Below are 21,842 nucleotides of genomic sequence, written 5' to 3' on the forward strand. Positions count from 1 at the left end.
TGGACCAAGAAAACGTTCTTAATATTATGATTCAGGGAATACTTTCTAATGGAAACGTTTCAGAAATTTATGGATAGTGTGTTGTCTATGTCTAGAATAATTAATATGCGGGAGAGAAAATTGATTACTGGAGACTGGTTACATTTGACTTGCACCTGCTTGTTAGAATGTTATTGATTTTCTAACGTGACTTAAACAAGTCAAGTTAGGTATTGAATTAGTGAGATGCTACATAGCATTGGCTTTAGATACTTCATTACGTCAATGATTATGTGTTGAAGATTCATCCTGGAGCAAGAAATCTAAAAGACATAGACTTTTTACTGTGCATACACATTTTATTGATAAAAAAACATAATAAATCACGAAATCAAGGAAAAAACAATTAAAACTCAACAAACGGGAAAAAGGCTCAACAAACAGGCGGAACGGGATAAAATATAAGCAAAAAAGCATCAATTAAAGAAAGATGGGAGCCCTAGAAACTGGTTCCAAGGGGAGGGTTGTTATTATAGGTAAATTTAAGCCATCTTAAGAAATATTTCCGAGAGGTTTTAATGAAAATGCCTTGTTTCTATTGCTCTATTAGACGCAGCTGCATGCTACATTTCAAGAAAGCACGAATAGTACCTCTCCATAAAGGTGGCACTCAAGATGACCCATCTAACTTTCGACCCATCTCAACTCTCTCGGTATTTTCCAACGTCTTCGAGAAACCTATGAAGAATCTACTTTACTCTTTTCTCGAAGCGAAGGGATTCCTCAACCAACGACAATTTGGATTCAGACCAGGACATTCAATTGAAGATGTGCTGACGTCACTGAGCCTGTTTATAAACAAAGCACTTGACCTGGGACTTTTGCCAGCTGCTATTTTACTTGATGTCAAAAAAGCATTCAACAGTATGGATCATGGAATTCTACTAGGTAAACTAGAACACATCGGCTTTAGAGGATAGGCACTGAAATGGTTCTAGTCCTACCTTGGCAATCGGCGCATGTACATAGGAGAATATCCGTTGAACGATATCGTGGTAAATTTTGGTGTGCCACAGGGATCGATCCTAGGTCCTCTGTTATTTCTGATTCATGTGAATGACCTAAGTCGCGTTCTGAACCCAAATTTCAGGGCCTCACGGTGCTGCAAACTCTGCAGCATCAGGAAACTGATGCACGTATTTCCCCAAGAAACCCTTCGTCTACTTTACAACGGACTTCTGAAACCTCACCTGCAGTATTGTGCCATATCATACCTGAAGAGACTTGACTCAATCCACAAGCGTGCATTGAAAATTATTGGAAATGTAGACGACTATCTGTCCCTTGGTTCCCTTTACCTTCTGTCGTGCTCAGTTTTTGTTTTTAAATTTTTATCTGGTTTACTTCCATCTCCCTTCCACAATCTGTTTCGGTTGATATCTGAACAATATAATCAAAGCACGCGCTCTGCTTTTGACCTTAAAGTGAAACGAACTCCAACAGTACGTCCATATTTTTCCCCGGATGTAGCATGTGCTAAAGTGTGGAACATGCTTCCAAAAGAGATGAGATGTAGGAGCTCCCTCGGGTATTTCAACAATAATTTAAATAAATATTTAGTTAAAGGTCAATAAGTGAATGATAAAAAAATAATAATAAATTAAATTAGATCAATTTTACGATTTTTTATTATATTTAGGTGAGGTGGTTGTACGTCCGGGGAAGGAGGGAGGAACTCTATGGTTAAGATTATATAATGAGGAGGCGTGAGGCTTTGTCGAAGAGTGAACTGAGAGCTGTACTGCGTGTTAGTGAAGAATCTTTTATGTTTATGGGTCTCAACGTGAGTTTTGTCACAGAGCATTGTACTTTAAGTTTAGTTATTTCCTTTCTTTAATTAAACCCGATTGAACCTTGAACCTTATTAATTTAAATTTTTGGTATTAGCAAAATCACATTTTGAATGAGCCTAAAGCATTACGCTTTAGGCAGCAGAAGCTTCATTATTTACAATAGTAATAATTAGAAAAATTTCAACTCCATAGTACCCTTTCTCGCTTGTAAATGAAAGACGCAAACGAAAAAAAGAGATACGCCTTTTTTTGCAATTGGTTACTTCTGAGAGGTTTTAATGAAAATGTCACGTTTCTTCAAGACAAGACTATACATATTCACGGAACCGTGACAATATGTGGTCGGCTCATGTTATTGCTGTAATAAGTATTATCATTCCTAAGGCGTTTTTCATATATTTTCATGATAAAAATCCTGCTTCAAATCCATAGGCTTGCGTTTTCTTAAGCCATGTATCTCTTGATACACCATGTCAATTCACTCCCACCATCCCACTGTGGCTGGCCCTTGTTATCCCTGTGATACATGTTATCATTCCTATGAAAATCTCAGATATTTTCTTGGCAATATGTGGCTGGTCCCAGGGTTGCCAAAGGGACACTTTTAGTGCTTTTTTGACACTTTTTCACTCTGGGTGACACCGTGCCACTATTGGGTGAAAAAAGGCAATTTTTTGAAAAAAAGGACACTTTTTGGCATTTTTTCAAAATCAATACTATATGTATTTATTTTCATTTTTTTCTTAGCTGCAACTGCTTTTAATTTATGCTTTTCAGGCTCGTTTTCGTCTTAGGGATTTTTTTATATCGTGTCCACACTAATTTCCTTTTCAAAAGCGCGAAAATTCAAACGTGGTGAAACATGTGACTTGCTCAAAAGAGTTTAGAAAAAGTTTTTTTGATAAAAAACTGAAGCAAGCATATAACTGCTGGTAAGTAAAAGCTTAAGGTGTTTTATGACTTGTAGTCTACAGGAGTATGCAAAGGTGCGGCCTGGATAGTAGTTAGTAGTAAACTATCTGATCCTGATCTGATTTGCTGCTGCTTAATCATTTTAAGCGCTATTGGAGCGCTTTATAGGCTAGGATGTTTTCATCGCCTTATCCGTCTTTTTTCTGTATGTGATTAAATTTGTTTCTTTTGTATTACTTTTGCTGTTTTTCTTTTGTATTTTACTCCACTTAACCTCTGTTTTATGAAGTGGGTGATGAATAAATTATTATTATTATTTATTATTGTTTTTGGACGAGGGTGAACCTCAGTTGATTTCCTGGATTAAGACTTTAGGCTTTTGGTAAATATGCAGTTTAGGTTCACATGCATTTGAGAGGGTGGACCCTGTCCCATATGGGTACAGTCTAACCCACTAGAAAATTATCTGGTAACTGTCAAGAACATGTAATACTATCATAGACTGAACATCACATCCAGTGTACCAAGTGCCAACTAACTAAATGTGCTTTTTGCCTAAAGTGATGAAAGGACACAAGAACGGCAGCGAAAAATGTTTCGCTTTACATGCTGTAACCTGGTGGACTTTAAAGAAGAAACAGAAGACTATTATTGAAACCAACCAAGCTTTCCAAGATTATGCACACAAAACAAGTTATGAAGCGTCTAAAATCGACCACAGATATGTAAACAAGCAGGTTGGCCAAAGACAATTCTAACTTGACCAACTTGGGTTTTTTCCTCATTTCACAGTTTGATGCATCTCTACACGAGGGTAGAGTCCAAATGTTCATTCTATGAGCATTGTAGATTCTATACCTATAAACTTAGTAATTAACCAAGATGTGGTCACTCTATTTTTTAGCATAATGTTTACACAGTTATTTCGGTTAGGACAGCTTTTCAGATTGAATTAGTTGTGTAACCACTCAGTGTTTCAGTTGTGATTCTCTGACACCCCTAAACATAAGAAGTTCAAATGTGATAGGACTCTGTATTGACCTCTTTATACCATAGTCATGAAGATGGGAAAAAGTGAGGTTTCTGTTTTGCTGAGGAATGCCTGCTAGTTCGACTGGAAAATCTGACATATCAACAGTATTTTTTTTCGTGGTTATTGCTGACCTAATGAAACATTGGTTTTTCTCGCCTTTCTAACAATGGTTATTACAAGCCCTAACTCTTGTGCTATTGTTTAAATCTGCCCTCAAGGCACATAATTTCATATCTAACCTTATAAACTATCTTAACAAATTTTGTGAACTGAAAACATCACTATGCACTGTATAAACAGCCTTTGGGGATATAAGCGATCATGCGATGCTTCGTGAAACTAGAAATCCTGAACAGAAGTGATGCTTTTGAATTGCCTCTTAAATCCCGAAACTACAAAGATATGAAAGATGTTTTGTGTGGTCTCAACACTAGAGCTTATCTGAATGAAGAAGGAGCATCAGGGAAAGCTGTTGAACAGTTTAGGCTGACGTTCTTGGGATTCTACGTTGAACTGGTGAAGCAGATAAGAAAGCAGGTCAATCATAAAGATAATACGTTACAAGCACTCGAGTACTTAGACCCGAAAGTTGCCGTGAATGGAACTGTTGAAACGATTAGTCCTTTGACCAGCAGATTTAGCAAACTCCTGGGGAAAACACAGAGCGAGATAGAGTCTGCTAGAGACACTCTCGAAAACCAGTGGCTGAGCCTGCCAGATTCCAAAGAAGAAATGATCATGAAGTCTGGTGGTGAAGAGCTAGTGTCCTCACCACCTTATTTTTGGAAGCTCTTGTTAGATGTGAACAATCCGACGGCACTCTCAAATTCTTTGAACTATCAAACTTTATGTTGAACTTATGCGCGTTACCTCACTCAAGTGCTGGTGCCGAAAGACAGTTTTCTCAACTAACAAACATTCAAACTAAGTTGCAAAATCGGTTGGAAGTGAAAACTGTGGATTCGCTCATGCATGTAAAGCAGATAGTTACTCGTAGCGCTGCGTCGGTGGATCGGTGGCAGATTATGTCAATATTACTTAACAACTTTTCGAGGTGATACTGCAAGGCTGACGACAAGGATGAGCAAATAGAGAATGAACCTGAACCTGACCTATTTGACTGACCAATCAGAAAACCAAATAACTGAAATCAGATTGCAGTAGCCGAAGTTTTTTCTTCAAAATGGTAAACCACTAGAAATTGATTTTTTTTCAAAAACGAAAGCTGAAGCTTTGAACAGATTTCTTATTCAGGAATCTTGCATTAAAGTTTCCCTTCATACTCTCACATTCTTGTAATTTTCTCCTTTCTTTCTTGAAAAACTTGGCCTTTTCTGAACCCAGGGTGTGGCTGGACCTCTGTATAACGCTTCTGAATTGGAATCCGATTCATTCTGTATCTGCTCACTTTTCGTAAGCCTTCATAACATGGAATGCACCGTATATGAAATCTAGCACTGTCTTTCCCTTTTAAAGGTCTTTTCATGCTGTCTAGGTTTTTCAGTTGGTCCATCTTGAGCCGCGAAGATGGGAAAGGCCTAGCGCAAAACATTTTGGATTTGCTTAGACATTTGTTGTGCACCATTCTGCTTTTGGTGAAAAGGATCGCGATTAAATATGCCTTTCCATTGTCTTTTATAGACGCCGTCGACCTCTTCTCAGAAGCAAGAGAGTGTGCAAAGAGAAACGTATGTTCCTCAAAAAACCATAGCTATTCTTGACACCAAAAAGCCTGTTTCTTTGGTTTTCTGTGCTTTTTCTTTTTATTTCAACATTTGATTGAGCACATGTGATATTTGTCTTGTCACTATTTGCAAAGAATTTGATATTTCTTTGTTTTTTGAAGAATAGATTAGCTTTATACAGAGCAAGTGATATTTGTCTTGTCATTATTTTTCTCCTTATCCAGTTTGATCTCTTAGTTAATTGATCTCATGAATACGTTAATGTTTGGGTGAAATAACGCTGTGGTTGGGTATTTTTGCGAGAGCAGCGTCACCAAACGCGTTGGCGAAAGCCAGGTGAAAAGTATCTGAAGCACGTTCCAAGGCAAGCGCGTTTCACTCGCTTTTCGATATCAGTCTGCGGGAAATGGTCGACAAAATTTTGCAAAAGATCTGATATGCTACTGAAGGAAAAGAAGGAGCGAGGGCAATTAAGCCGTGTCGGCAGTGACAGACATCGTATCTGTAGTCTGCTGGCGCAAGTCTTTTAAGCCCTGTCTTCCAAATGGCGTTTTTCGGCCGAGACGGCTGGGGCGGCTCATAGCAAAGACAGGTTTTATCGCCGTTTTCGTTTTCTCGCCGTACAGGGTAGACATTTTGGCTGAAAACCTAAAAACTAAACAACACATTTTGTCATTCATCTTAGTTGTACTCCAACTTTTCTTTACGTTCCTGTTACACCGCAAACATAGCACAAATGATTCAGAGTTCCTGAAATAAGACTGCGCTTTCGATTTTTTTTTGCCAAAAACGACGAAAATGAAAACTGACGTCCAAAAACCGGCAAAGCCGGCTCTGGTACCGGAAAACTCCATAATAAAAACAGGGCTTTACTGAGTTTTCGGAAGAAGAATAACTAGTACAACCGAAGGTTCAAAAGAACCCGAGAAATTGTACTGAATTCCTTTTCTTCTTTGCGTTTTAGGCCATTTGAGGTTTTACATGGGATTTTACTTATTTGAAGAACCACTTTGCTTTTACTTGAAAAAGAAGAACGTAAATCTGGCCCTGGAGTTGTGATAAAAACCATTTAAAGCCTTTTTTTGTCAACTTTTAAAGTATATTGGCTAATTTCCTAGGAGGACACTAAAAGTGTCTCTTTTTTGCTGAATTTGACACTTTTGTCCCAAAACGTTTTGGCAACCCTGGCTGGTCCGTGACATCCCCGTGATACACATTACCATACCTAAGGCATTTATTAGATACTACAGGGTGCGTGTCACACCCTGGATACCTGTATCCGACCTGTTTTAACTGCTGGGTAAACACTGTGATTCATTTGGGTATCTCATGCAAACTCCCACCTTTTTTTTAACGAAATTAGCCCTTTTCTTACATGCTAGTAGGTTAGTTTATCCTAATCTACTCATGGTAGGTTAGTTTAGATGGCACGCCAACTAAAAAGGCAATAAAAAACCGTAAGAAGTATTTCTTTGCCTATCGCTGTGTTTGTCTTATTGTGTTAGTGTGTGTTTTTGTCTGTCTCTCACCGTGGCTGTGTGTCTGACTGTGTGTTTACCTGTCTCTGTGTGTGTCTGAGTATGTGTTTTCCTGTCTCTGGGTTTGTCTTTGTACTTTTGTGTGCCTGACTCTGTATGTTTGTGTGTGTCTTTGTCTCTCTCTTACCGTGGCTGTGGTCCGAGTGTGTATTTACCTGTCTCTTTGTGTTTCTGAGTGTGTGTCTGCCTGTCTCTGTGTTGGTACTTGTGTTTCTGATTCTGTGTGTTTTTTCTCTCTCATCGTGTCTGTGTGTCCGACTGTGTGATTGCCCGTATGTCTGTGCGTCTGAGTGTGGGTTTGTCTGTCTCTGAGTTTGTCTTTGTGAGGTTGTTTGTCTGACTCTGTTTGTTTGTGAGTATTTGTATGTCTGAGTTTGTGTTTGCCTGTCTTTGTGTCTTTGTATGTTGTGTACCTGACTCTGTGGTTTTGTGTGTGTTTTTTTGTCTCTCTCTCTCACCGTGCCTGTTTGTCTGACTATGTGTTTGCCTGTATCTGTGTGTCTGAGTGTGTGTTTGCTTATCTCTGTGTTTGTCTTTGTAGATTTGTGTGTCTGACTCTGTGTGTTTGTTTGTGCTTTTTGTCTCTCTCACCTTGCATGTGTGTCCGACTGTGTGTTTGCCTCTTTCTGTTTGTGTCTGAGGGTGTGTTTGCCTGTCTCTGTGTTGTCTCTGTCTCTTTGTGTCTTTTTATGTTTGTGTGTCTGACTCTGTATCTTCGTGTGCGTTTTTTGTCCTTCGCTCACCGTGCCTCTATTTCTGAGCGTGGATTTTCCTATCTCGGTGAGTGTATCCGAGTGTGTTGTGTTTACCTTTCTATTTGTATGATTGCGTGTCTGACTCTCTGTCTCTTTCTCACTGTCCCTGTGTGGCTGACTATATTTGCCTGTCTTTGTTTGCACTTGAGTATGTGTTTGCCCGTCTCAGTGTTTGTCTTTTCGTGTTTGTTTTTCTGATTCCGTGTGTGTTATTTGTCTTTCCATCACCTTGTCTGTGTGTCTAACTGTGTGTTTGCCTGCCTCTGTGTGTGTCTGAGTGTGTTTTTGCATGCCTCTATGTTTGTCTTTGTGTGTTTGTTTGTCGGACTCCGTGTGTTTGTGTGTTTCTTTTGTCTCTCTCTTACCATTCCTGTGTGTCTGACTGAGTGTTTGAATGTCTCTGCTTGTATTTTGTGTTTGTGTGTCTGACTCTGTGTGTTTTTGTCTCTCTATCACAGTGCCTGTGTGTCTGACTGTGTTTTTGCCTATCTCTCTGTGTGTGTCAGAATGTGTGTTTGTCTGTCTTTATGTTTTTATTTGTGTGTTCCTGTGTCTGACTCTGTGTGTTTGTGTGTGCTTTTTGTCTCTCTCACCGTGCCTGTGTGTCTGAGTGTGTGTTTGCCTGTCTCTTTGTGTGTCTGAGCGTGTGTTTGTCTGTCTTTATGTTTTTATTTGTGAGTTTGTGTGTTTGCCTGTCTCTGTATGTGTCTGACTGTGTGTTTGCGTGTCTCTGTGTTTGTGTTTTTGTGTTTGACTCTAAGTGTTTGTGTGTGTTTTTTGTCTCTTTCTCTCACCATGCTTTAGTGTCTGACTGTATGTTTGCCCGTATCTGTGTGTGTCTGAGTTTGTGTTTGCGTGTCTCTGTATTTTTCTTTATTTTTTTACGATAAGGGGTGCCATTGTTGGGGTAAGTTGTGCCACTTTGGCGTCAACTGCCACGAGTTATCAGAGGAAAAGCTATTGGTAATTTGTGGAAATGCCTGGCATTGGTAGAAACACTATAAGTTTAAGCGATCGATTCTATTGTAAACGGGTATATTTGCCATAAAATGCCTGCAAAATGTCTTACTTGTGATAATACACGCAACAACGTGCCATGTATTAGTCCTTTTGTGTCACGAGGATTACAAGGGTCAGCCAGAGTGTGCTACAATGGCGTGAATTGACATGCTGTAGCCGAAGGGGGTGGCTTGAGAAAACACGAACCGATGGATTTAAAGCATTATTTTTTATCATGAAAATACCTAAAAAATGCCTTAGGAATGGTGAGGGTCCCAGAGTGTGCCGTATACCACCCAGAGTTTGACACAGTGGTGTAAATTGCCATGCAAGGGCATCACGTTGGGGGTAGAAGCTTAAAACACAAATACAAGGATTTGAAGCGTAATTTTTATCAAGAGTATGTCTGAGAACATCAAAGGAATGATAGCATGTGTCATAGGGATGTCATGGGCCAGCGATAGTGTGCCACTGTTGCATAAACTGACACGGTGTATCATGATGGGGTAGCTTGAGAAAATACGAACCAATAGATTTAAAGCAGGATTTTTATCATAAAAATATCTAAAAAATGCCTTAGAAATGATAATATGTATCACAGGAATGTATTCTCCTTCAAATAGGTGGAAGAGATGGGGAACATCCTCCAAGGCCAATATGTCTAGTAATACCTTTGGAATAATAGAAGTTACGGGATAGCCACCCCTCATATTAAGAAAAATACTAAATTGCGGACAGAAGTAAAATTTAAGCCAACATTCTTCAAATGAAAATGAAGAGGAAAGCTAAGACCTAAGACCACGACACATATTTGTAAGTGGCGTTACTAGTTCTGTGGTTTCATTTGGCAACTTAAGTTGACAAATGCTATAGGCATCAATCATGACCTCAGTAAAGCTTAATTTGCCGCTTAGCGTAAAGAGTGAGGTATTTGGTAGGTTGCTGTCTTCCTTGTCAGGATAATTGCAAGTATGTAGAACAAACCTTTAATTAGTAACAACTTCAACAGATGAAAATTAGAACAGGAAGATCAGCAGATGAAAATTATTCCTTCCATGTTATTTTTATGGCACTTGGTATTAACCAAGTGACATATAGCAATCGCAAATTCTGTCGGTCTGTCGGTCCCGGTTTTGCTACTTTAGGCACTTCCAGGTAAGCTAGGACGATGAAATTTGGCAGCCGTATCAGGGACCGGACCAAATTAAATTAGAAATAGTCTTTTTACAGATTTGACCATCTGGGGGGAGTGGAGGGCCCGTTAATTGGAAAAAAAAGAAAAATTGAAGTATTTTTAACTTACGAATGGTTGATCAGATTTTGATGAAATTTGATGTTTGGAAGGATATCGTGTTTCAGAGCTGTTACTTTAAATTCCGACCGGATCTGATGACGTAGGGGTGGGGGGGGATTTGGGAAGGGGAAACCTAAAAACTTGGAAAATACTTAGAGTGGAGGGATCGGGATGAAACTTGGTGGGAAAAATAAACACAAGTCCTAGATACATGATTGACATAACTGGAACGGATCCGCTCACTTTGGGGTAGATGGAGAGGGGGGTTAATTCTGAAAAATAGAAAAAATGAGGTATTTTTAACTGACGAACGGGTGATCAGATTTCAATGAAATTAAATATTTAGAAGGATATCGTATCTCAGAGCTCTTATTTTAAATCCCGACCGGATCTGGTGAAACTGGGGGGAGTTGGGAGGGGGAAACCTAAAATCTTGGAAAACACTTGGAGTGGAGGGATCGGGATGAAACTCGGTGGGAAAAATAAGCACAAGTCCTAGTTACATGATCGACCTAACCTGAACGGATTCGCTCTCTTTGGGGTAGTTGGGGGGGGGGTTAATTCTGAAACATTAGAAAAAAAATGACGTATTTTTAACTTACGAACGGGTGATCGGATCTCAATGAAATTCGATATTTAGAAGGATATCGTGTCTCAGAGCTCTTATTTTAAATCCCGACCGGATTTGGTGACATTGGTGGGGAATTGGGAGGGGGAAACCTAAAATCTTGGAAAACACTTAGAGTGGAGGGATCGGGATGAAACTTGGTGGGAAAAATAAGCACAAGTCCTAGATACATTATTGACATAACCTGAACGGATCCGCTCTCTTTGGGGTAGCTTGGGGGGGGATGTTAATTCTGAAAAATTAGAAAAAATGACGTATTTTTAACTTACGAATAGGTGATCGGATCTTGATGAACTTGATATTTAGAAGGAATCCATGTCTCGGAGCTCTTATTTCAAATCCCGACCAGATCTTTTGATATTTGGAGGAGTTGGAGGGGGAAATCTTGGAAAACACTTGTAGTGGAGGAATTTGGATGAAGCTTGGTGGATAGAATAAGCAAATGTCCTTGATACGTGACTGACGTAACCGTACTGGATTCGCTCTCTTTGGGGGAGTTGGAGGAGGGGTTCAGTGATTTGGCGAGTTTGGTGCTTCTGGACGTGCTAGGACGATGAAAATTGGTAGGTGTTTCAGGGAGCTGCACAAATTGACTTGATAAAAAAGTTTTCCCAGATTTGACCATCTGAGGGGCTAAAGGGAGAGGAAAAATTAGAAAAAATTAGGTATTTATAACTTTCGAGTGGGTGATCGGATCTGAATGAATTTTGATATTTAGAAGGACATCGTGACTCAGAGCTCTTATTTTAAATCCTGGCCGGCATTAAGTCTCTGATTTCCCTTTTAAATCAATCTATTGATTCTTAGAATTTTGTTAGAGCTCATGCCATATAAGCTCTTGGCTCTTAGCTCTTCTTGCCTCGTCACGAGTGCCATATGAACTCTTAGCTCTTGTTTTTATTATTTATTTTTTTGAATAGAAAACTTTCATATTATGCTGTATTTCGGACACATTGCTTGGATTATAAAGACTTTAAATCTCTCCTGAAGAGGACACAGGAAACCTGCGCCTAAATCTGTTTCTTTTATTTGTATCGAAAACTCTTACAACCTAATCTCATTCATTCATCAGAATGGATACGACAAACACAACAAATAGCTCCTATGAGATGCGATACGAGCTTTTACCTACTATTGTGTTGGTTTGTGCATATGGTGCCATATTTGCAGTTGGGGCAATAGGAAATATCTTAGTTGTACTTATTGTTTCGCGCTCACGCCGCATGAGGACGGTGACTAATATCTTCTTGGTAAACTTGGCTATCGCTGACTTATTCGTGATATTATTTTGTGTGCCATTCACGGCTACAGGTCATATTCTTAAAGGTAAAGGTTTTATTTTCCATAGTTATTTTTAGCTTCTCCTTAAAATACGGCATTAAACAACAAAGAAACAGCAGAAACCTTACCATTAAAAAAAGCTATAATACTTTTTAGTTCAGAAAAGAAAACGCAATTTTAAAATAAGATGCATGGCTATGACAAGAAATTGATAGATTCACAAGGCTTACCTTTCCTTCTTTGGAAAAAAACTGGATGAAAAATACATAAAATGATGAATTCAAATTCACATAATTGCTTAAATAGAAAACTTCTTGCTATAAATAATCCTACGTGATTTGAATTAATCTTCCTTTGATTTTTTGTTTGATATAAAAGAAACGTTAACAGTGCAACAAACTCTATTTTTGAATATACACTGAATACACACTATCGTACTTGCTTTTTTACTGTCGGTTTTTGGAAGGATGTCGTGGAATTGGCACTTTGAGACTAGAATGAAATCATCTTTCCTTTTTGGCGCGCTCTGACACAAACTGTCCTTTTTCCAAAATCACCACTTTTCTAGGGTTCCATTTTATCTTTTAGCAGGAAATCTGTATTTTAGGGGGTTCAGTTAGTAGATATGAAAATCGGTATGACCGATCCCTCGGTATGCTTCTTGACGAAATTTTCTCTCATTCGTGCATAGCATCCGCCTAATTAGGATGAAGATATGGAGGATTCCTGCAATTCTTTGTAACTTCAACCATATTTTTACCATATTTTTTCCATATTTCTACCAAAAAATTTCTTTCATCACTTAATTCAGTCCTGTCTGTCTTACTGCCCTAAGATATGATTTTCAGCCTTTTCTCTTCATCTGAAACTATTCCCTAGCATCTATTCTCTTTAACCAAGCAATGATTTTACATTAGTGTAAGCATCTTTTTTTTGAAAACAGCTCAATAATCTTTTCTGAAAATCGGCACACTAATATTTTCGGGCCTCAAATAACGATCTATATAGGTCACGACTGTGGGAATATTCTCCCACTGTGGAATGTTGCGCTATACCTGGCGCAACACTCCTAACCTTTGTTTTCAACTTTGATTACACTTCTACACCGAGCTATATCTGTTAAAAGCCTTTGAAATATTATCATCCAATAACCTTTTTCCCTTTATAGCTCTTTAACCTTGTTTTTTTTTTACATTTTCGTACACATTTTTTCACTACCAATATTACTTTTCGACTTTATACATACTCCATTACTATGCAATACTTTTCCAAAGTCTTTGTTATATCATTCAGAACAAATTCTTTTCTTAATATTCCTCCTAACCTCTTTTTTTTCAAGTTGAATTACTGGTAGGAGACTACGCACACACTCTATTGAGAGATAAGGGGCATACGGACACACTCCATTGAGGGATAGGGGTTAGACTAACACACTCCATTGAGAGATAGGGGGTGGCTTTTCCATCGCATTCCAGGGGTTTTTTACCTTTCGGGGGATTTTCCATGAAGGCCCACTTTATTTTGGGTTGGTAGTTCCTGGGGGAGCCCGGGCGTTTCTGAAAATTGGGGCATTCTTTTTTTAGGGGGAGGGGTCGAAATACAGTTCTAGTTCTTTAACACCTCTTAGTGATTTGCTTTCATTTTATTAAATTTAAAATGATTGTTTCTTCTGTGTTTTAAGATTTGCTACTATTGTTAAGAGGAAGTGTCTTTGCTCCTTTCTTGGGCCCTGGTCCATCTATGATTTTTGGTCGACATACACTTCGACTCTTTTTCAATTCTTACTTTTCACCAATCTTCAGGCCCGGGCTATTCTGGAGATTGGGGCCTTCTGGAATTTCAGGGGGGCATACAGGTCGAGTTCTTTACGACACACTCTTTTGGTTATATTTTATAGTAGACCTATATCAAGTTTTTAACGATTTCCTTTCCATTTCATTAAATTAAAATGATTATTTTTTTTATATATTTTAAGATTTTGTGTTTTTTAAGGGGAAGTGTCCTGGTGTGTTTAGGGTTTGTTGTCGACATACACTTCGACTTTTTTTTAACTCATATTTTTCGCCATTCTTCAGGCCCAGGCTTTTCTGGTGATTGAGGCCTTTTGAGGCCTGGGGGGCCGACATTCTGTTCAAGTTCTTTAACACATATATCTTTGGTTATATTTTAGAGTATATCAAGTTCTTAACGATTTACTTTCCATTTTATTAAGCTCAAAATAATTTTTTTTGTGTATTTTAAGATTTGATATTTTTTGAGGAGGAGGGTCTTTACTCCCTCCTTGGGTCCTGGTCCTTTTACGGTTCGACACACACTTCGAATTTTTTTCACATACATTTTCCCCCGTTCTTCAGACCCAGGCTTATCTGGAGATTGGGGACTTCTTAGGTTTGGCGGGTCATCATACAGTTTAAGTTCTTTAGCACATAGGTTTTTGGTAACATTCGAGAGTATATCAAGTTTTTAACGCTTTCATCTTCCGTTTTATTCAATTTAAAGTGATTAATTTTCTGTATTTTAAGATTTATTTCTTTTTTAAGGGGGAATGTCTATTCTCCCATTCTTAAGCCCTAGCCCTTCTTGGGTTTTAGGGCCGACATACACTTTGACTTCTTTAACAAATACTTTTGGTTATATTTTAGCATATATCAGTTTTAACGATTTCCTTTCCATTCCTTCTTGGTTTGGGGGAGGGGGCGTAAAAAAAAAGAATGGGTAAAGGATACGGCATTAGACTTTACAGTCCGTACCAGCGGTGCTGATCTCCGTTTCTTGGCCCTTCAGCCAGGAAGTGCAATGGGGGGTTGGGGGCCAGCCATCCTGTGCTTTCGCACACCCTTCCTGTTTACCTTCCCCAGATTTCTCCAGGTACCCATTTAGAGCTGGGTCGACTCTGGCTAAGCTTACAGAGTCACGCCACTGACCCCCGTGCCAAACTGAAGAATTTGGGTACACTGGGATTCGAACCCGCGTCCTCTCAGACAAGAATTCTTAAATAATAAATAATAATGGGATCCCGAATCCAGCGCACCAACCCACTCGGCCAGGACGGCTACCCACTCGGGAGGGGCGACATATAGTTCGATTTCCTTAATAGATACTTTTCGATTTTATTTAAGTAGTATGTCAAGATGAACATAAAATAATTATTTTCCGACGCAAAAACATTTCAAGCTATACTTCAAAACCAAGCAGTGTTTAGGAACAAGGGGTTTTCATCTTCATTTATTACATTTTTAAAGAACATTTTTCCGTATTTTAAACATTTTTTTTTGTACTTTTATTATTTTCTCTGATTTATTGGGTCCACCATATGAAAAAAAAATCGACTTCAAAGGATATGGCGGCTACGCGCTAGGGGGGTGCTACCACTCAGGTGTTACATGGGTGGAGGGGGCCAATACCCATGGAGTAGGGATGTCTCATATTTTGGGAGTTTGTTTTTGGAATAACAAAACTAGGTTTTGAGGATTTTAACCGATGTTACCCATGTTTTAAGATTTTTCCAAGTTTTACTAATTATTTTCTGGGGTTTAATGGGTCCAGCATATGAAAATATTCAACTTTGCACCTAGAGTGGCAAAGCGTTATTGGGCTGCCACCGGCCAGGCCTTACATTGGCGAAGAGGGAAAATACATTTGGAGGGCTGTCTCAGATTTTGGGAGTTGGCCTTAGGGAAATAATCTGCCTAGGTTTTGAGGGTTGTAACCGATTATTATTCCGCATTTTAAGATTTTTCATACTGTTTAGATTCTTTCTTCCATTACAAGCTTACCACAAAGAAGAGATTTCCGAAGATGGTTCCATTATATTGCACAGTTTTTGACTTTAGACAATGAATCACACATTAGGTCCTTTTTTGTCTGCGCAAACTGAATGTCAGTTCACATATAGCATTCATTCAGTGAACATCTTAAACCAGATTTACTCTCACAAAGTTCTGATAAAACAAGAATGCATTCGAGGTAAATACTCCTACTTTGCGTCGGACCGTTCATTTAGTGTTCAGCAAGGTTAATCTGATGTCGAAATTTTTTTGGATAGATTCAGATGCCAATATTACGCAAAGTGAGTAATTAAAGGAGTTTTATGTGGTAGTATAATTCTACAGTCTATTTTTTCTTGGAGTTCAATTACTATTTTGTATAATGGGAGGAAAGAGGAAGAAGGAAAAATCTGACGAGTTTCCTATGGAAGTTAGGCGGCTACATAGAGTTAATATTGCTTGTCAACAGGTCTGGAATTCACTACCTTCTTCAGTGCAGAAATGCCATTCGTTGGGGACTTTTAAAATGATTCTTAAGGATCATTTAATAAAGAATCAAATAGATTATTTTTTTTCCTCTGAGGAGTTGATGACCCCTGTGTTTTGTTAGTGGTGTGTGGTTTTCCTCTCTGCACTTTGCTCCCAGGCCTCAGGTATGTTCTCTATGTTTTTATTCTCCTTCTAGTTGTTGCTTATATTGTATCCCCCATAAATATATTGCCTGTAAACTGCTATATGTGATTGCCTATATTGAATTTATTGCTTGTATAATAATTGTTTTTTTTTCTTATCCCCCTTGTATCCCTGGCCATGGAGCCTTTCGAGGGGAATTATGTGTATTGTAATTCGATTTTGAATTTTTTTTTGTATTGTCTTCTATTTAATATTAATAAACTTCTCTCTCTCTCTCTCTCTCTCTCTCTCTCTCTCAAAATAGCATATCGCATAGGAAGATATGGGGCATAGTAAAACCATAATAATAAAAATTGCTTGTTCTTTCATTTTCGTAAACACATCTAATAGCATACCTTTTTTACAGCTTTTTTACGGTTTATTTTCAATTTATTAAGATTTTTTTAGTGGTCATTAACATTATACACTCGTTTAATAGGCCTAATCCAGTCCTATGGAAAGAATCTCATCAAAATCACTAGCTGATAGTTTGAGTCTAGTTTTACAGACTGTTAAAGAAAATTCAACTACGTTAAATGAGCCGAATGTTAATTTTAAAGGATTAGATCAAAGGATTTCTAAGATCGAAGAATCTGTATTGGAATCGAAATTGGAGGTGGAAAGTATTAAGCCTAAAGTGATCAGCCTTCAGGTAGAAACCGACGATTTGAAGAACCACATTTTTGTGCTGGTTGATGAAAATTCTTTACTGAAATCGCAGTTATCTAGCCTAAGGCATACAATGATGAAGCTGGAAAGTAAAGCAACTGATAAAAATATTCTAGTATGGAACTTAACAGCGATTGACACTGTAAACGCTAAGGCGACCTCTTATTCTCTTACCTCTTATTTTGCTAATATAGGAAAGGTAACTACTTCCTCTGCAAGCTCTGCAACTTCTCGTTGCGATTTCAGAGCCTTTCTTGGACCCTCATGATTGAAGTCGATGGTCTTGAATTCTGTTTCTGAATTTGAGGTAGCTCGTATCGTGAATGTTCTTAAAGGATCATCCTCTTCAGGACCAGACAAAATTCCTACAAGGGTTATCCGTGCCATTCTGCCTGCTATTCTGTCACCACTGACTAAGCTCGTCAATCTGTCTTTCGAGAAAGGTATTTTTCCTGAATCTGTCAAGCGAGCTAAGGTTATAGTACTCTATAAAGGTGGTTCTCGGAGTGATCCTGCTAATTATAGGCCAATTTATCTCCTATGTGTTTTCAGCAAAATTTTTGAGAAGGCTATGCTATCCAGGCTTCTTAGTTTTCTTTATGCAAAGGATTTTTTCCATGATTTCTACTGAGCATGCTTGCGCAGCTTTATCGAATTTCATCCATTTGGCAATAGATTCTGGTCATATCCCGGCAGCTTTATTTTTGGATGTTCGTAAAGCTTTTGATTCCTTGACTCACCGGATTCTTCTTTGGAAACTATCACATATTGGTATAAGATCAAACGCTTATTCTTGGTTTGATTCATATCTTTCTGGTAGGCTTATTTCAACTGATCCGCTTTTCCGGAGCCCTTCTGAAGTATATTATGGCGTCCAGAAGGGATCTGTTCTTGGTCCCATTTTATTTTTGATTTATATTAATGATCTGATTTCGGCTGTAAAAAATACCAGGCCTCTGGCATGTTGCAAGCTGTGTCAGCCTGATGCTCAGTCGTGTTCCAATACTTCTTCTAATGAAGATTTTCTTTTTGCTTTTGCTGACGATACCACTCTTGGGACCCTTGGGAAGACGGAATGTGATATCAAGTCTAACCTTGTGGCATTATTTGAGAGAGTTATGTCATGGTTTTTTGCCAATTACTTGGTCTTGAATGTTGGTAAATCACATTTTCTTATTTTTCTCGAATTGGTGTAGCCTTCCCTCAGCTTACACACCTTCAGGTGTCACAGAGCTCCTTGTGTAGACCAAAGAATCGGGTGGTCCGGTTTCTCGGTATCCTACTTGATGAGAACCTTTCATTCAGAAACCATGTAGCCATGATTAGGTTTAAGGTCTCACGGAGTTTGGGTATCATTCGAAAACTTAGATACACATTTCCTGGATCTATTCTGAAACTTTTTTTTTCTGTCTTGTCCAGTCGTATGTTTTTTATTGCCCCATTGTATGGATGTCTACTTTACCGTCTACGCTGCGGTCACTTTCCGTCATGTATAATAAAGCACGGCGTCTGGTTATGGACACCAACCGTTCTTCACCAACACAGCTCTTAAGTCTACTGTCTATTTGCATTATTTCTTGTGCTTCTTTTGTCTTTGATCAACTTCACGGCAATCTTCCAAGATCTCTTCGGAAAACTCCTATGTTTATTTCTGATTCAGCTCCATATAGCCTTCGTTCTTCAAATAATATCCGCATTCCGCCTACCCCTACTATTCGATCAGATTTCAATCCCACATTGCTTGTCAACAGGTCTGGAATTCACTACCTTCTTCAGTTCAGAAATGCCACCCGTTTGGGACTTTTAAAAGGATTCTTAAGGATTATTTAATAAAGAATCAAATAGATTAATTTTTTTCCTCTGAGGAGTTGATGGCCCCTGTGTTTTGTTAGTGGTGTGTGGTTTTCCTCTCTGCACTTTGCTCCCAGGCCTCAGGTATGTTCTCTAAGGTTTTTATGGCACTTGGTATTAACCAAGTGACATATAGCAGTCGGTCTGTCGGTCTGTCTGTCGGTCTGTCTGTCGGTCTGTCGGTCCCGGTTTTGCTACTTTAGGCACTTCCAGATAAGCTAGGAAGATGAAATTTGGCAAGCGTATCAGGGACCGGACCAGATTAAATTAGAAATAGTCGTTTTCCCGATTTGACCATCTGGGGGGAGTGGGGGCCCGGTTAATTCGCAAAAAAATAGAAAAAATGAAGTATATTTAACCTATCAGCAGGTGATTGGATCTTAATGAAATTTGATGTTTGGAATGATATTGTGTCTCAGAGCTCTTATTTTAAATCCCGACCGGATCTGATCACATTGGGGGGAGTTGGAGGGGGAAAACCTAAAGTCCCGGTTTTGCTACTTTAGGCACTTCCAGGTAAGCTAGGACGATGAAATTTGGCAAGCGTATCAGGGACCGGACCAGATTGAATTAGAAATAGTCGTTTCCCCGATTTGACCATCTGGGGTGGGGGGGAGTAGGGGCCGGTTAATTCGGAACAAATAGAAAAAATGAAGTATTTTTAACTTATGAGCGGGTGATTGGATCTTAATGAAATTTGATGTTTGGAATGATATTGTGTCTCAGAGCTCTTATTTTAAATCCCGACTGGGTCTGATGACATTGGGGGGAGTTGGAGGGGGGAAACCTAAAATCTTGGAAAACACTTAGAGTAGAGGGATCGGGATGAAACTTGATGGGAAAAATAAGCGCTAAGTCCCTGATACATGATTGACATAATTGGAACTGGTTTGCTCTCTTTGGGGTAGTTGGGGGGGGGAGTAATTTTTAAAAATTAGAAAAATGAGGTATTTTCAACTTACGAACGGGTGATAGGATCTCTATGAAATTTGATGTTTAGAAGGATATCGTGTCTTAGAGCTCTTATTTTAAATCCCGACCGGATCTGGTGATGGGGGCGGGGAGTTGGGAGGGGGAAACCTAAAACTTGGAAAACACTTAGAGTGGAGGGATCGGGATGAAACATGGTGGGAAAAATAAACACAAGTCCTAGATAGATGATTGACATAAACGGAACGGATCCGCTCTCTTTTGGTTAGTTGGGGGGGGGTATTTCTGAAAAAATAAAAAAAATGAGGTATTTTTAACTTACGTACGGGTGATCGGATCTCAATGAAATTTGATATTTAGAAGGATATCGTGGCTCAGAGCTCTTATTTTAAACCCGATCGGATCTGGTGACATTGGGGGGGGGAGTTGGGAGGGAGAAACCTAAAAATTGGAAAACACTTGGAGTGGAGGGATCGGGATGAAACTTGGTGGAAAAAAACACGAGTCCTAGATACATGATTGACATAACCAGAACGGATCCGCTCTCTTTGGGGTAGTTGGGGGGGGGGGGGTTAATTCTGAAAAATTAGAAAAATGAGGTATTTTTAACTTACGAACGGGTGATTGGATCTTCATGAAATTTGATTTTTAGAAAGATATCGTGTCTCAAAGCTCTTATTTTAAATCCTGACCGGATCTGGTGACATTGGGGGAAGTTTGGGGTGGGGAGACCTAAAATGATGGGAAACGCTTAAATTGGAGGGATTGGGATGAAACTTGGTTGGAAAAATAAGCAGAAATCTTGCATACGTGATTTACATAATTGGAACGGATCTGCTCAATTGCGGGGGGGGGGGGGGGTAATTCTGAAAAATAAGAAAAATGACGTATTTTTAACTTACGAAGGAGTGATCAGATCTTAATGAAACTTCATATTTAGAAGGACCTCGTAACTCCGATATCTTATTTTAAATCTCAACCGGATCAAGCGTAATTGGGGGGGGGGCAGTTGGGGGGACCGGAAATCTTAGAAAATACTTAAAGCGGTGAGATTAGGATGAAACTGGATGGGAAGAATAGAAACCTGTCTAAGATACGTGACTGACATAACTGGACCGGATCTGCTCTCTTTGGTGGAATTGCGGGGGGGGGGGGTAATTTTGAAAATTGAGGTATTTTTAACTTACGAACGGGTGATTGGATCTCCATGAAATTTGATCTTTAGAAGGATATCGTGTCTCAAAGCTCTTATTTTAAATCTTGACCGGATCTGGTGACATTGGGGGAAGTTTGGGGTGGGGAGACCTAAAATGATGGGAAACGCTTAAATTGGAGGGATTGGGATGAAACTTGGTTGGAAAAATAAGCAGAAGTCTTGCATACGTGATTTACATAATTGGAACGGATCTGCTCAATTGCGGGGGGGGGGGGTAATTCTGAAAAATAAGAAAAATGACGTATTTTTAACTTACGAAGGAGTGATCGGATCTTCATGAAACTTCATATTTAGAAGGATCTCGTAACTCCGATATCTTATTTTAAATCTCAACCGAATCAAGCGTAATTGGGGGGGCAGTTGGGGGGACCGGAAATCTTAGAAAATACTTAAAGCGGTGAGACCAGGATGAAACTGGATGGGAAGAATAGAAACCTGTCTAAGATACGTGACTGACATAACTGGACCGGATCTGCTCTCTTTGGTGGAATTGGGGGGGGGGGTAATTTTGAAAATTGAGGTATTTGTAACTTACGAAAGGGTGACCAGATCTTAATGAAATTTGATATTTAGAAGGATCTTGTGCTTTAAAGTTCTAATTTCAAATTCCGACCAGATCCTGTGACATTCGGGGGAGTTGGAGGGGGGAACCGGAATTCTTGGAAAACATGAAAATTGGAGTATTTATATCTTACGAATAGATGATCGGATCGTAATGAAATTTGATTTTTAGAAAGAATCCATGTCTCAGAGCTCTTATTTCAAATCCCGACCAGATCT

The 21,842-nt window shown here is 39.0% G+C and overlaps 1 protein-coding gene across 6 annotated transcripts in view; it reads left to right on the forward strand.

The window, feature by feature from the left end:
• The first annotated feature begins 11,754 nt into the window (after positions 1-11,754).
• Positions 11,755-21,842, forward strand: part of LOC136038735 (neuropeptide SIFamide receptor-like) — a 73,215-nt gene continuing 63,127 nt past the window's right edge. For 3 of the 6 annotated variants that reach the window (XR_010620281.1, XM_065722088.1, XM_065722089.1), the window contains exon 1: positions 11,755-12,002. Coding sequence is in view for 5 of the 6 variants with exons in the window: in XM_065722088.1 (XP_065578160.1) it covers positions 11,786-12,002 (217 nt within the window). In the remaining variant the exon portion in view is untranslated. Of the gene's footprint in view, positions 12,003-15,778; positions 16,027-21,842 lie in introns of those variants that run through there. The other 3 variants (XM_065722090.1, XM_065722091.1, XM_065722093.1) reach the window with 3 other exon arrangements.

This window comes from Artemia franciscana, chromosome 18 (assembly GCF_032884065.1).
Source record: "Artemia franciscana chromosome 18, ASM3288406v1, whole genome shotgun sequence".
In the NCBI taxonomy this organism is placed as follows: Eukaryota; Metazoa; Arthropoda; class Branchiopoda; order Anostraca; family Artemiidae; genus Artemia; species Artemia franciscana.